The 12696-nt window shown below is 41.8% G+C and overlaps 3 protein-coding genes across 3 annotated transcripts; 1 reads left to right on the forward strand and 2 right to left on the reverse strand.

Annotated features, from left to right (window-relative positions):
* Positions 1-3141: 3141 nt before the first annotated feature.
* LOC116214892 (probable DNA-3-methyladenine glycosylase 2) lies at positions 3142-4565 on the reverse strand. The gene has a single exon (XM_031550382.1). The coding sequence runs from the start codon at positions 4347-4349 to the stop codon at positions 3234-3236; it is 1116 nt and encodes a 371-aa protein (XP_031406242.1). The 5' UTR covers positions 4350-4565; the 3' UTR covers positions 3142-3233.
* A 1899-nt stretch (positions 4566-6464) lies between these two features.
* LOC116214891 (sugar transporter ERD6-like 4) lies at positions 6465-10531 on the forward strand. Its single transcript, XM_031550381.1, has 18 exons — positions 6465-6668; positions 6831-6893; positions 6978-7067; positions 7179-7238; positions 7337-7402; positions 7476-7541; positions 7643-7718; positions 8025-8089; positions 8171-8263; positions 8402-8482; positions 8580-8664; positions 8787-8833; positions 8921-8983; positions 9077-9136; positions 9268-9333; positions 9442-9501; positions 9872-9986; positions 10142-10531. The coding sequence occupies exons 1-18, from the start codon at positions 6465-6467 to the stop codon at positions 10252-10254; spliced, it is 1473 nt and encodes a 490-aa protein (XP_031406241.1). The 3' UTR covers positions 10255-10531.
* A 461-nt stretch (positions 10532-10992) lies between these two features.
* Positions 10993-11714, reverse strand: LOC116214875 (protein RADIALIS-like 2). Its single transcript, XM_031550359.1, has 2 exons — positions 11338-11714; positions 10993-11209 (listed from the first exon to the last, which is right to left on the reverse strand). Exons 1-2 carry the CDS (start codon positions 11637-11639, stop codon positions 11188-11190), a joined length of 324 nt encoding a protein of 107 aa, XP_031406219.1. The 5' UTR covers positions 11640-11714; the 3' UTR covers positions 10993-11187.
* Positions 11715-12696: the final 982 nt, after the last annotated feature.

Genomic DNA, 12696 nt, shown 5'->3' on the forward strand with positions numbered 1-12696 from the left:
GAGGAAAACCCGAATATCATCCCGAGCGAAAATTGCCAAAAATGGTGAAGAGAATCGAAGGGTACTAAAAGAGAATATCCCACTCTGGTCGGATGAGAAGCGCTATAATAATCGGAATTTTGTCGTGTTACTGGTGTCCGCATTCGTCATTTCGTACTCGCCCCATCGGTTTTTTCCTCTTTAAAATGACATGGAAGAGGAATGACTTGTTCCTCCCAGCAAATCATGTGCCGCCTGAGGCTCACAAATCCCATAAGGATCAGACAAGGTTTATAACATTGGAATAGAATAATCCCATGCTTGTGTCCTCTAATGAAGGGAGAAGGTGATTATTACGATGGTAGACTTGGCCCTTATCATCACAAGCAGGATTAAAGCTGGAATATTCACTCCCATGGCAATCCATAGCTGTTCCATGGAGTATTTGATGCTTGGTCTTAGCCAATGCCCGTGACACAAACCCAAGAGATAATCTAGCCACGACATGAACGAAAAAGGACTGCGATTCTATTCGGGGAGATACAAACATCAAGATCAGAACCTAGCAAAAAGTTTGAGGATCTTGAACTATATGTGAATGAGAGAAAGCTGCAAGTACAAAGGGCAATTTGCAGTCTCCGATGTCTGTGTGTAAACACGATCGTGTTTCCACAACTAAAAAACGTTCACCACATGATCAACATAACAAGAAGATGAGCTAACAAGCCTATCGAACGATTGTGCAGGGCTTCAGAAGGAATATGAAAGATGCTTACGTGATAACATAAACAGTCCAATCTCCAAGTGTCCCGCTTTTGAGTGCAATCAAGGGCTTTGCTTGGACCCCTCTTACCCATTCCAAATCAAAACACAAACCGAACCAACATGGTACAGACTTCTCCTTGGTATTTGCTTCCAAGAACAGGGGCCTAAGATTACACATTAGAATCTATTATTCTAGGAAAGATAACAGCATTCCCTATACGAACTGCGAATGCCACAAATCAGAACATCAACGAATTCTAGAACAGGCCAATGAAAAGGGGAAAATAAAAACAATGTATCATGACGATAAAATGGCAAAACTGGGGCTTAGACACGGTGAATTTCTGTTATGATATGAACCATACAAAGCTCTGACATGTACCAACTTAATAGGAGATACAATGGATCGGTCTCAGCCTAATTTTTCCTTTTTTACTTCATCAATATCCGAACAGGCAGATTAAGCTAAACGTATGTTACATGAGAATTTGGGCCAACTAATGAGATTCGAGGTAAAAAATATACTAAGCTGCCGGAATTTATCAAACTAAGAATATTCGCTTGCTTTGGAATGGTCTAAAATAACTAGCATGCCTACAGAATCCAACAAAGTGTATTGTTATCCGAGGCCAGTTCACTAATGAAGTTCGAGGACTGCAACTAGCACCTAAGACAAAGCATTTGATGGGCTTTCACGGGCTCCTCTTTCCCTTCAAAAATATGATAGATCCCAAGCAGCTACATCTGTACTATAAACATTCCAATTTGTCGACTGAAACTTAGAATCCAAGAAGCCGATTCAATACAAAAAAGGGGATAAAAGACATGATGCCCAACTATATCATTCAATCCTATCAAAGTGATAGCCATTGCTAAGATGAGCTTGTTGACCAACCGAGCAGAACTAACATGGAAGTGCAAAATCAGATATGAGGACCATCACTCCAATGGCTCTTTATTCATTATCCGAAATATCTACAAAAGTTGATCGACCAACATAAAATTTTCAGTAACACTAAATAAGTTTCCACCATCCCCGATATAATCATCAACCCCTTCTCCATTTCATGTGTGCCAATTATTGCAGGTAACAATCCACATAGACATGAAGCCATGAAATCACTAATCTTCCTCTTCCCCTTTTTCATGATAATTCTAAGTGAACCCATACATTTGCTGCCTAGAAACTCTCCAGCTTCAAAAAATAATTTTAGGACCAAATCATAGCACCTGCGAGATATGGACTCACTTCCAAATTTAATATCTGAAAGACTGAAACCGTGGTGGTTCTTCAAGGCGAGGAAAATAAAATTGAACATTTTGGAAGCAATTTATGAACAAACCTAATAACACAGGGGAATCTCTAACAGAGGCTTTGTACTAATGTGTTCTGGAGATGATATCTAGATGGATGCAATGATAAAGGAGGGAGCATGTTACAGGTCTACACAATGATAAAAGACTGCAGACAATTTTCTAGCCACAAAGTTTAACCGCACTCCACAACCCCCTACCGCACAGTCCAATACTATGGCATACTGATAAGGAGTACTAAGTTCAACTTGAAAGAGACTACATGAGCTTGTCGCAGAGAATTGGTTGTTTTACATTCATATCCAAATCCTAATCCTTGATAATGTTCCAAACAACTAACTGGGATATTACTAATCCATGGGACATTAAATCCCATTCCATCCTCTTGCTAAATCCTATCCTCTCCTATGTTACCAAACACAGCCTTCGGTAATTCATGTAATCTCTTTCAAATCCATGGTTCTAATTGGTCATTCAAAGAATATCATTAAAACAATTCCAATTCTTTGCACAAGCTTATCTTAGATGGATGAACAATCAAAATTTCATGTTACATGCTTTGTAATTACGAAATTAGCCCATTTTATCTATTTCCAAGATGCATTAAGGCGCAAAGAAATCGACTCTCAGATTATAACGGCATAAAACCTAATAGCGAGTGTAGCTTAAGGGAACAACAGCATAGCACCTAAATGGCAAGAACTTGCATATACACCTGCTCTTAACCAGATCAATAATAAATAACCCAGCTAAAATGATCTGGTAAGGTAAGGTCAGAGCACGTCGTCACAACGTTGAGTGCATGTGCAACCATCAACCAAGGGAACTACAATAAAAGCATCAAAATCCAACACATTCGCTAACCATGAGCCAACACTACTCTCATTCCTTGCAAAAATAAATTCTACCACACTACACAAAGCTCGACCCTTCATGCAGCATTGATACAATAGCGATGCAAATCTCGTTCCTCATCCTTCCAGATACCACATGAATATTGCATACGCATCAAGCAATGATTTTAGACAACGTAGTCCCCTCTCAATTTCAGGGAACCCAAAATTTAAAAACTTGCACCAGCAATGAGATTTAAAGTTAAATTACCACACTGGGAACAGATTCATATTCATGACAGAGAATCCTTAACACGAATATTACAGGGTTTCGATAACGTACTAGGAACTGAAATGAAACTCATTGTACCCAAGATTAAGAATGCTATTAATCGGGTCCACGAGAGGCTGCTGGTCCTCTACTGGCGGAGGTGGAGGCTGCTGGTGCTGATGCTGGTGATGCAAACTAGCACCAGAGGAGGCCACACTGGAGGCGGCACCCGAAGGTGCTCCCTTTGCCTCCACGAACCGCCACATGTACCAAGAGGCCACCGACCTGTAGGGCCTCCACTTATCACAGAGCTGCTCCATCTGAGAGGGCCTCGGTAGCTCCTCCAGCCCATAGAGCATCTGCACTCCTTTCCTCACCCCGAGATCGTTTATCGGGAGGACATCAGGCCGATGAAGAGAGAAAATCATGAACATGTGTACAGACCAGGAGCCAATCCCGTTGACCATGGTCAACATCGTAAACAGAGACTTGTCGTCCATGTTCACTATCGAGGAATCCGACAGAATCCCATTCCGGTACTTCCTTGCGAGGTCATGGAGGTAGCTGGCCTTCCGGCCGGATATGCCGATCTGGCGGAGCTGGTGAGGGTTCAGAGCAAGGACGGCCTCAGGGACCACACCATGCTCGCCACCGCAGAGGGAGACGAACCGGGTGTAAATCGATGTCCCAGCCTTGTATGCAAGCTGCTGATAGAGGATGCTCTTGGTCAGGGCGAGAAAAGGGGTGTGGAAGGTATCGAAAGTCGGCGGCGGGTGGAGGTCGATGAGGGGGGAGAGCAAGGGGTCGGCGGCGCGGAGGTGGCTGAGGGCGCTCTCCACCTCGCCCTCGCAGGAAAGGGAGCGGGCGGTCACTCGGGGGATGATACGGGCTAGGGCTTCGGACGATGATCGGCGTGCAGCGGCGCGGTTCTTGCTGGCGGAAGAGGGCTTCTGCGCCGACGTCGATGGATTCAAGGTAGAGGGTTTGGGATCGTCCGGGGAGAGCTTCTGGATTTTGCGGGGGCGGAGGGGGATCTTGGACGCGGGAGCTGAGTTGGATGAGGAGGTCAGGGGAGCAGGAGTAATCGGCGGCGGTGCCTCGGTGAGGGCGGCGGCGGCTGCGTCGACGGCATCGGAGGTGCTGAGTTCAGGCTGGGGTTTAGCTTGGGGATTGGCCTGCTCGCTCATATGTTCGGCAGCAGATCGGTAATTTCAAGCGGTAATGCAGCAGGCGGAACTGGCGGGCGGTGGAGGTTGGTGGTCGCGGCCGTAGTGGCGGCGGATTTCGCCGGAGGGGCGCGCAGGCTGACGTGGCCGGCGAGTACAGTAAGAGCGTGTGATTTTGACTGTCTGCTGCCTACACTCTCTCTCTCTCTCGCCTCACTCATCAGTCGATTATCTTCTTCAATGAAAGAGTGGTTTGCCCGTGGAGTGGTGTTTACGCGCACCCTGTAGCGCGTGGTTTGTTTCTTCCCACCTTCTCTTTATGGGCCTACGAGCCGAGGCCCAAATGGTTAATAAGGCCCACTTTACCAATGGGCCTGTTTTTCCTCCTACTTTTTTTTTTTTAAGTTATCACAGCTTATTGGCTAAAAACTAATCACGTTTCAACATTAATTGATGCAGTGACTGCAAGATAGCTGAGAGGATGTCCATTCCTATTATCTTGGAAATATTAATAATAATAATGCTAATACTAGTATCACGGTGTCATCTTTGGATATTTAACATTAAAATTTAACACATTAATGAATTCGTGAAAATACACGTTGAATAATAATTTTACATTGACGTGCATGACTCGCGGGTCGACAACTAGTGGCAATTAAATGTTACTGCTTTTGCCCTAGTTCCATGATTGCAAATTTGCATGAAATTGTTGAAAGTAATGCCTTGTTGTGTCAGCTTTTTAGTGCAATCTATGAAAGTATATCGCTGCAGTAAAATTTAACATCCCGTTTTCACATTAATTTCTTAATACACACGATAGAAAATTGCGTAATTTTCTTTTCTTTTTTTAAATAATTCCAAAAATGCTCTTATTTCTAAAGCAAAGATACAAATCAAATTACAAGTCCATCCGGTGGCAAGAATCCCTTCAAAAAGAGACCTAAAGTCCTTCGCATAAACCTTCCCAAAAACTAAAATTATATAGTAGTTTTTTTTTTGGCTGAAAAAGGAGCCCCGAAACGCATTTCAACATGCGGGATGATCAAATCTAAACTTGGTATCTTGAATAAATCCAAGACAAAATTCAAGAAGCACAAGGTACAAAAATCTCATGTAACCTCTCATTCCAAACTTTTCAAAACAAAGTAGATAGAGGCGATTCTTGCAAGCTCGTTGATTATAATATGAATAGCTTCACCATTCAATTCGGCAACCCAATGCCATTCTTTATTCCAACGAGCTCTAGGTGGATTCTATGATTCAATCGGTTATTTGACGATTGGATAACCTATAAATTATATGTGATTCATTAATGATTACAATTCAACGGTTCAAAAAATGATTGCACCATAAACCATTCCATAGCTTTATTAACTTCAAGAAGGCCAAAAACTTTCTGCTAAATATATTTCACGAAAAATTGCAGAGTTTTCTTGTGGTGAAGCATACAAGTTCTTTTTTCTTGTAGTATCTCGTGATCGATCAAAACCAAACCGACATCCGAGCATAAGACAGAAAAATGGTTTATTAACTTCAAGAATACGGAAAACTCTGCTGAATATATTTCACAAAAAAAAAAATTTGTGTAATTTTCTTGTGGTTAAGCATACAAATTCTCTGTTTTTTTTTTTTGAAAGTGTCTCGTGATCACAACCAAGCTTACGTTCGAGTAGAAATTAGTCCCGACTCTCGACCAATAGAAAGCGCTTAATGGCCAAGCACGTAATAAAACTTCCCGCCTTTCTGCTCTCTCCTCCTTCCACTTCTCTAACGTCGCTGAAGCTCTTCCCCTGCTCTCTCTCTCTCTCTCTCCCCCTCTCCCTCTCTATCTCTCTCTCGACAACAATGGGGGGAGAGAGAGAGACTGAAATTCGAAAATGGCTTCCCCATAGAAATCGGTTCCCATATTATCATCGTCGTCGTCCAGCTGGTGCCTTCAACCGTTACTCCTCTCTCTCTCTCTCGTGGCATTCGCATCCCAACCAATTTCGTTCTCTCTGTTTCTTTCTCCTCGTATCATCATCTTCATTGTCTTTGTATCTCTCCGGGGCGTTTTCCGCCGAGCACGCGTTGTTGGGTGAATCTCGGGAACGGCCGGACTGAGCCTGATCGGAGGAAGGCGAGGAAGAAGAGATGAGTTTCAGAGAGGATGGCAATGAAGAAGGAAGAGACCTCAAGAAGCCTCTGCTCCACACCGGGAGCTGGTACCGTATGGGCATGGCCTCCAGGCAGTCCAGCCTCATGACCGCCTCCCAGATGATGATCCGCGAGAGCTCCATCTCCGTCGTGGCTTGCGTCCTCATCGTCGCACTCGGCCCCATCCAATTCGGATTCACCGTAAATCTCCACACTCCGCGCTATCTCTTTGTGTCGATCAATCATTAGGAATTGTCGGCCTTAAGACTTTGATTGGCTACTCAAGTCCTGCTGATTCTCTGCTCATGGCAATGGTGCCGCTGTTTCTTGATGTTCTTGATGATTGCTCTGTTTCTGGTACAGGCAGGCTACTCTTCCCCGACCCAAGCTGCGATCAGTGGGGATCTCAAGCTTTCTGTCTCCGAGGTCAATCCTTAAATCCTACTGGCCTTTTTTACTATCTTTGTCGGGTCTATCAGTGTCATGGTGCCTGATGATGTTCTTGGTCAGTTTTCTTTGTTCGGTTCTTTGTCGAATGTCGGGGCCATGATCGGAGCCATAGCCAGCGGCCAAATTGCTGAGTACATTGGGAGAAAAGGGGTATGCTGGGTTAAAGCTCCTTCCTTTGATCAACACTCCTTTTCCTTTCCCTAGCACTTTGATTTTTCTGGAGTTGGGTTTGCAAAAAATTTCACCTTGTCATCAATGCAGTCTCTGATGATTGCCGCAATCCCAAACATCATCGGATGGCTGGCCATATCCTTTGCGAAAGTGAGTTCCTCTTCCTGCTATGAATGAAGCATCTTTCAGATATCTATAGGCACTTGATCCCGAGAAGAGCATGTTACTTAGCATGCTTGATAATGCAGGATTCCTCCTTCCTCTATATGGGACGGCTATTGGAAGGTCTTGGTGTTGGGATCATTTCTTATACGGTAACAAGAGAGCATGTGGTAATTGTTTTGCTTTATATCCCGAAAGTTGGACTTACTTTTGGAATAGCTGTAGGTACCCATGTACATAGCTGAGATATCGCCTCAAAACATGAGGGGGAGCTTAGGTTCGGTGAATCAGGTTGGTGCATGGAATGGATTTCTTGAATAAATGTAGTGCTTCCAATGTGTAGATACTCCAGTAATCTCTAACTCATCATATTGTGACTTTTTGTTGTAAAGCTCTCGGTAACTATTGGAATTATGATGGCCTATCTGTTGGGACTTTTTATTCACTGGAGGGTACTCGCAGTTCTGGGTAATTTTCTCTCCGGAACTTTAACCTGTGGTCTTTTACCTTTGTAGATGATCACGCCTATAGTTAGCATGGATGAAATCACTCTATGGGAAATGATGATGTTTCGTATGCTTTTGTATAGAAAGATGATTGCTGCAATGTTAAAGATAATTTAGACAAGCAAATTGCTAGAGTCAAATTATCTGGATAGAATGATATGGTTAGATTTGCGTCAGATGAAATTACGCAAAACAAAGAACTTGTCAATTCTAGACTTCATAAGCATGACCTTGAAATTAACTAATTTTGATATCTCCTCTTCTGCAGGAGCATTGCCATGTTTAATCTTGATACCTGGCCTCTTTTTCATTCCTGAATCTCCCCGATGGCTGGTGAATATCTCCTTGTGTGATGGTATTCTTTACTTCAATATAAAAACATATATTAACAGCAGGGCTCTCTCCATTATGTAGGCCAAAATGGGTATGACTGAAGATTTTGAGGCTGCTTTGCAAGTTTTACGTGGGTTCGATGCTGACATAACTATCGAAGTGAATGAGATCAAGGTAACAGTTATGTTTTTAGTTGCCACTTAACTTAAGTATGCATATTTTATCAACTTCTGTTGGCTAATATTCTTGCAAAACTTGTTGTCTTAGTCACCATCTTATAGCTATTTTTCTAAAGTTTCACTTGATGTGCAGAGATCTGTAGCATCAAGCAGCAAAAGAACTGCTATCCGATTCGTAGAGTTGAAACATAAAAGATACTGGTTCCCTCTGATGGTACTTCTTTGAGTTCTGAAATCCTTGATTGCTTCTATCTTGTCCCAGGATTCGATATTAATTTTGCTTTTTCTCCCTTTCAAAATGATGTATGCAGATTGGAATTGGCTTGCTTTTCCTGCAACAGCTTAGTGGAATTAATGGTGTTCTATTCTATTCAAGTAGCATTTTTAGAAGTGCCGGTAATGTGTGCATCAATCATGTATTAGCTTCAAGAGCCTCGCTTTTTGTCTATCGAACTTACAGTCTATCATAGTAGTATAGATGTCAAATGGCTCTAACTGCAATTCTGATTCATCCACAGGTGTTACATCAAGCAATGTGGCAACATTTGGACTTGGTGCTATTCAGGTATAGCTGAACAGAGAGGGTTTCAAGCTCTTCAATTTGAACATTTTACAAATACATGTCAAAACTAGGAGAATATTTTCTTTTCAGGTCATTGCTACCGGGCTCGCCACTTGGTTGGTGGATAAAACAGGTCGCCGCATGCTACTCATTGTAAGTCCAAGTCCGTCCTCCATATGTTGGGTCATGTTTGGTTCAAAGGAAAAGTTTGATGAACTGGAACAAAGGAATCAATTGTCTCTTTAGGTTTCCTCTGTTGGAATGACTCTCAGCCTCCTAGTCGTCTCTTCATCGTTCTTCCTAAAGGTAAATCCGCAGACTCTGTTGCTAGCTTAAAGGTTTAGATTGACAAACTCGAAGATTCGGTAAGTTATATAGTGGTTGTATGTTCTCATTAGTCCTTATTCATTCTTTCATCTTTTTCACTAAAATTGCAGAATTTAGTCGAAGAAGGTTCTGTGCTTCACACTATGTTGGCTGACACAGCAGTCATTGGAGTTGTGGTATGCTTAGATAGTAGTATGTGCCGTGTACACGTCTTGCAGAATAGAGTAGAATCACTGATCTCTTTGCTAACCGTTTCCCATTGTAAACTTCCTTTTTAACTTCAGGCAATGGTTGTGACATTCTCTCTCGGTTTGGGACCGATTCCATGGGTCATCATGTCCGAGGTACCATCAATTAACTGGAAAAACTATAAAATATTTACCTTTTTCTAATCATTTCCTAACGGAATTTATTGCTCGTATTGAATGAATTATTATTGAAACGCAATGTAGCGTCCTCTTCAGCACTGCACTCTTCAGCATGAAATCAGAAGGTCATTTATTAGTATTTAGCCTGATTTTTCACTAAAGAACCTTCTGCATTGTCTCCTCCATCCATCACTGAAAATATGAGTTTAAAAAGCTCGTCTGCAATTAATCTGCAAAACAAAATAAGGGTTGTAATCCTTGATAAAGTTTCCCAGTAACCAAGCTAGTTTCATCTAATAGCTGCACATGCTTGATATTCTAAGACATAACCTTCTGATGATTTCAGATTCTTCCGGTCAATATTAAGGGCCTAGCAGGCAGTATAGCTACTCTCGGCAACTGGTTTGTTGCTTGGATCGTGACGATGACTGCAAACTTGCTGTTAAGTTGGAGCAGTGGAGGTTCTCTTTTTCTTCTCCCCATTTCTCATCTTCAGTTTATTAACTTTTTCCAACTTTCACATTAGTCGATAAGGCTATTTTAATGGCTTAAGTCCTCAACCTGGTTAGACTCTCAATTTAGTTTGTCCCATTGCCTGACTCGGAGTTTTTCACAGGAACCTTCACCATCTACATGCTGGTGAGTGCCGGTGTCGTCGCATTCGTTGCCCTCTGGGTTCCCGAGACCAAAGGAAGAACCCTTGAAAATATCCAATCATCCTTCAGATGAAGTCATTGTCTTCCTCCTCCTCCGGTTTTCATGTTTCCTCCCGGTTTTGAAAATACTCCACAGCAAGTGCTATCAGTTCCGAGCTTCTGCTTGATAATCACGAAAAAATTGTATTTTCTGATACTGTTACAACTGTCGGCAGTTTAAGTGCCGAAACTGTATTCTAAGGACACAGCTTTTTCACTTGTTTTTTGATTATCATTTGGGTTGTGAGAAGCCCAAAGAAGGGAAGACGATGACTAAATAGTTAGTAAGATCCCAGCTGCACTCTTGATTATAACTCGTACCAAACACTCCTCAAAACTTATTCAGATAATTACGACAGGTCATATGGTATAGAGCATTTGATAATTTACGGTTTACGATCTAAAACGACATAGACGAGATGGAATAATTGAAACAACCATCAGGGGACCTGGTCCAAGCCCTTCCAGGCTTGTTCAGTGATCCAATATCTGCAGTTGTTTGAAATACATTCCGTGTGATCATCATTGATATGAGCAATTAGGCAAATACATTCTGTGTGATCACCACTAAGATGAGCAAAGAAATCCGCATTTTCCTAACTCAGTGTCGTCGGTTGAGCGGAATTATGCATCGAGCTTTCGAATGAAATCTCTACTACTAATTGTTAGGGTGCAGTTTGTCTGATGCGGGTTCTCATGTTTTGTCCAATATCATTAAACAGTGCATAATGAACTGCATTAATTCAACAGTACAAGTTACACTTTCTTGATGTCCTTAGAACACAATAATGTCTTTCATTCGGCAATTAATTGAAACTTCATTGATGTAAAATATATTAGTCGGTTTGCTATCTCCTTTTAGCTATACATCATATATAATGAGTTATCTAAACACAAACTTTTAACAAGAAGCCATGTCTGGCTTTTACAAACGGATTAATAGTTTCTTGCCCATGGAATTGCGTCACTAGATCCTGAGACTCCTCAGCCTGCAAAGACATGGATTTCAGTTAATTGTATGAACTTCAGGTTGTGGCATAAGTCTCAAATGAATATTACCAAAACTGCAATATTGGATTTTTTTTTTTATCATAATGCACATGTAGTACATATATACCTTTGTTCCTCATCCATGAAGTTATTGTACCCGCCCTTGGCGCCCCCGGCTCCTGCGCCAGGGACCTTCCGATAAGGGGGGAGAGGGACGTGGCCTGCCTCGATCTCCCTGAGATCCTCGACGAGCATATCATAGTGGCGCTTGACCTCCTCTGGGGTCTTGTTGCCCCCGACAGCCCTGGCAAGGTTGTGCCACCTGTCGGGTGAGTCCCTACTGTAAAGGGCCAATGCGTTCTCAAACAGCTTGTTTTGCTTTTCGGTCCAGGTGCCGGTGTTGCCGCTCGATCCCGAAGCCGAAGCCATCGGTTGATATTATTGATGGATGCGGAGTAGGATGTTGTATACAAGAGAGGGAAAAGCAGAAAGAGTGTTGGAAGTTGGTGGGATTATGGTCACAAGCTGTTGTATTTATACTAGTTGGAGAGAGAGAGGGAGAGTGAGTGGAATGAAGAAAAATGTGAGACAATGAATACATCGAAAACGTACCACTTGGACAGTTTTTCGATTCTCTTTCAATTTTCTAAATAAATTTAGTCTATGATTGAGATTAATCCTTCATTAACGTCAGCTTGATATTGACTGTTGGATACTTCTACCGTGTCTCGAACCCCTACACTACAGATAAAATTCGCTCTTACGGCACACAATCCATCAGCGATGTAATACTGTTTAAAATGAAAATTTTTTTCCACCAAAACAAATCGAGTGTTTTTCTTTTTCTAATTCTTACATTATATGGTTTTCAAGTATTTCTAGTCGAGCAGAAGAAGATCTTTTAAGTATACTTATATTTTTATTTTTTCCCCGGTGAAAATACTTACAGATTTTTTTGTATAGGTGCAAGAAGAATTTATTTTCTTTCCTTGTAGGAATTTCTAAATAGTTTCTGCGTGCACGAGCCGCAAAATGGAGAAGCCCACAACTTCGAATTCTTCACATGGTTAAGATTTCAGCACCTAGGAAACTGAATCAGATGGTTGACCGTAGCCAAACTATGCAGGATCATTCTCCAATTTTTGTGAAAATGAAGGGTGAACTCTTGGAAAAACATGGTTTGGTACGGTTCCTTGACATACATTTTGGAAAATCATTTTTTCCCCTTGACGTACATTTTTTTTTTCCTTTTGGTGTAAGAAACCATGTTTTTCTGCCCATTGTATAGAATTGATATTCTTCTCTCTTTTTTGGCCAAGTTTTTTTTTTTCCCACGCCAAAAAGTGTGACATTTTTTTTTTTGTTATTTTGGAAAAAGCACCCAAAGACCTTTTTCTCATGTCAATTTCAAACATATAGGTTGAACTCTTATGATCTGTCATCAACCGCCACGGTATGTTACTGCTTTTTAACAATTTAGAATAGG

Source organism: Punica granatum, chromosome 7 (genome assembly GCF_007655135.1).
Source record: "Punica granatum isolate Tunisia-2019 chromosome 7, ASM765513v2, whole genome shotgun sequence".
NCBI classification, from domain to species: Eukaryota; Viridiplantae; Streptophyta; class Magnoliopsida; order Myrtales; family Lythraceae; genus Punica; species Punica granatum.

What these genes read in the sequence shown, in the direction of transcription:
- LOC116214892 (XM_031550382.1), bottom strand. Translation starts at nt 4,349, where the DNA reads ATGAGCGAGCAGGCCAATCCCCAAGCTAAACCCCAGCCTGAACTCAGC.
- LOC116214875 (XM_031550359.1), bottom strand. Translation starts at nt 11,639, where the DNA reads ATGGCTTCGGCTTCGGGATCGAGCGGCAACACCGGCACCTGGACCGAA. An exon ending in TTCATGGATGAGGAACAAAG is followed by an intron (nt 11,210 to 11,337) that starts GTATATATGTAC and finishes ATGTCTTTGCAG; the next exon opens with GCTGAGGAGTCTCAGGATCT.
- LOC116214891 (XM_031550381.1), top strand. Translation starts at nt 6,465, where the DNA reads ATGAGTTTCAGAGAGGATGGCAATGAAGAAGGAAGAGACCTCAAGAAG. An exon ending in GAGGGTACTCGCAGTTCTGG is followed by an intron (nt 7,719 to 8,024) that starts GTAATTTTCTCT and finishes CCTCTTCTGCAG; the next exon opens with GAGCATTGCCATGTTTAATC. An exon ending in GTCGCCGCATGCTACTCATT is followed by an intron (nt 8,984 to 9,076) that starts GTAAGTCCAAGT and finishes TTGTCTCTTTAG; the next exon opens with GTTTCCTCTGTTGGAATGAC.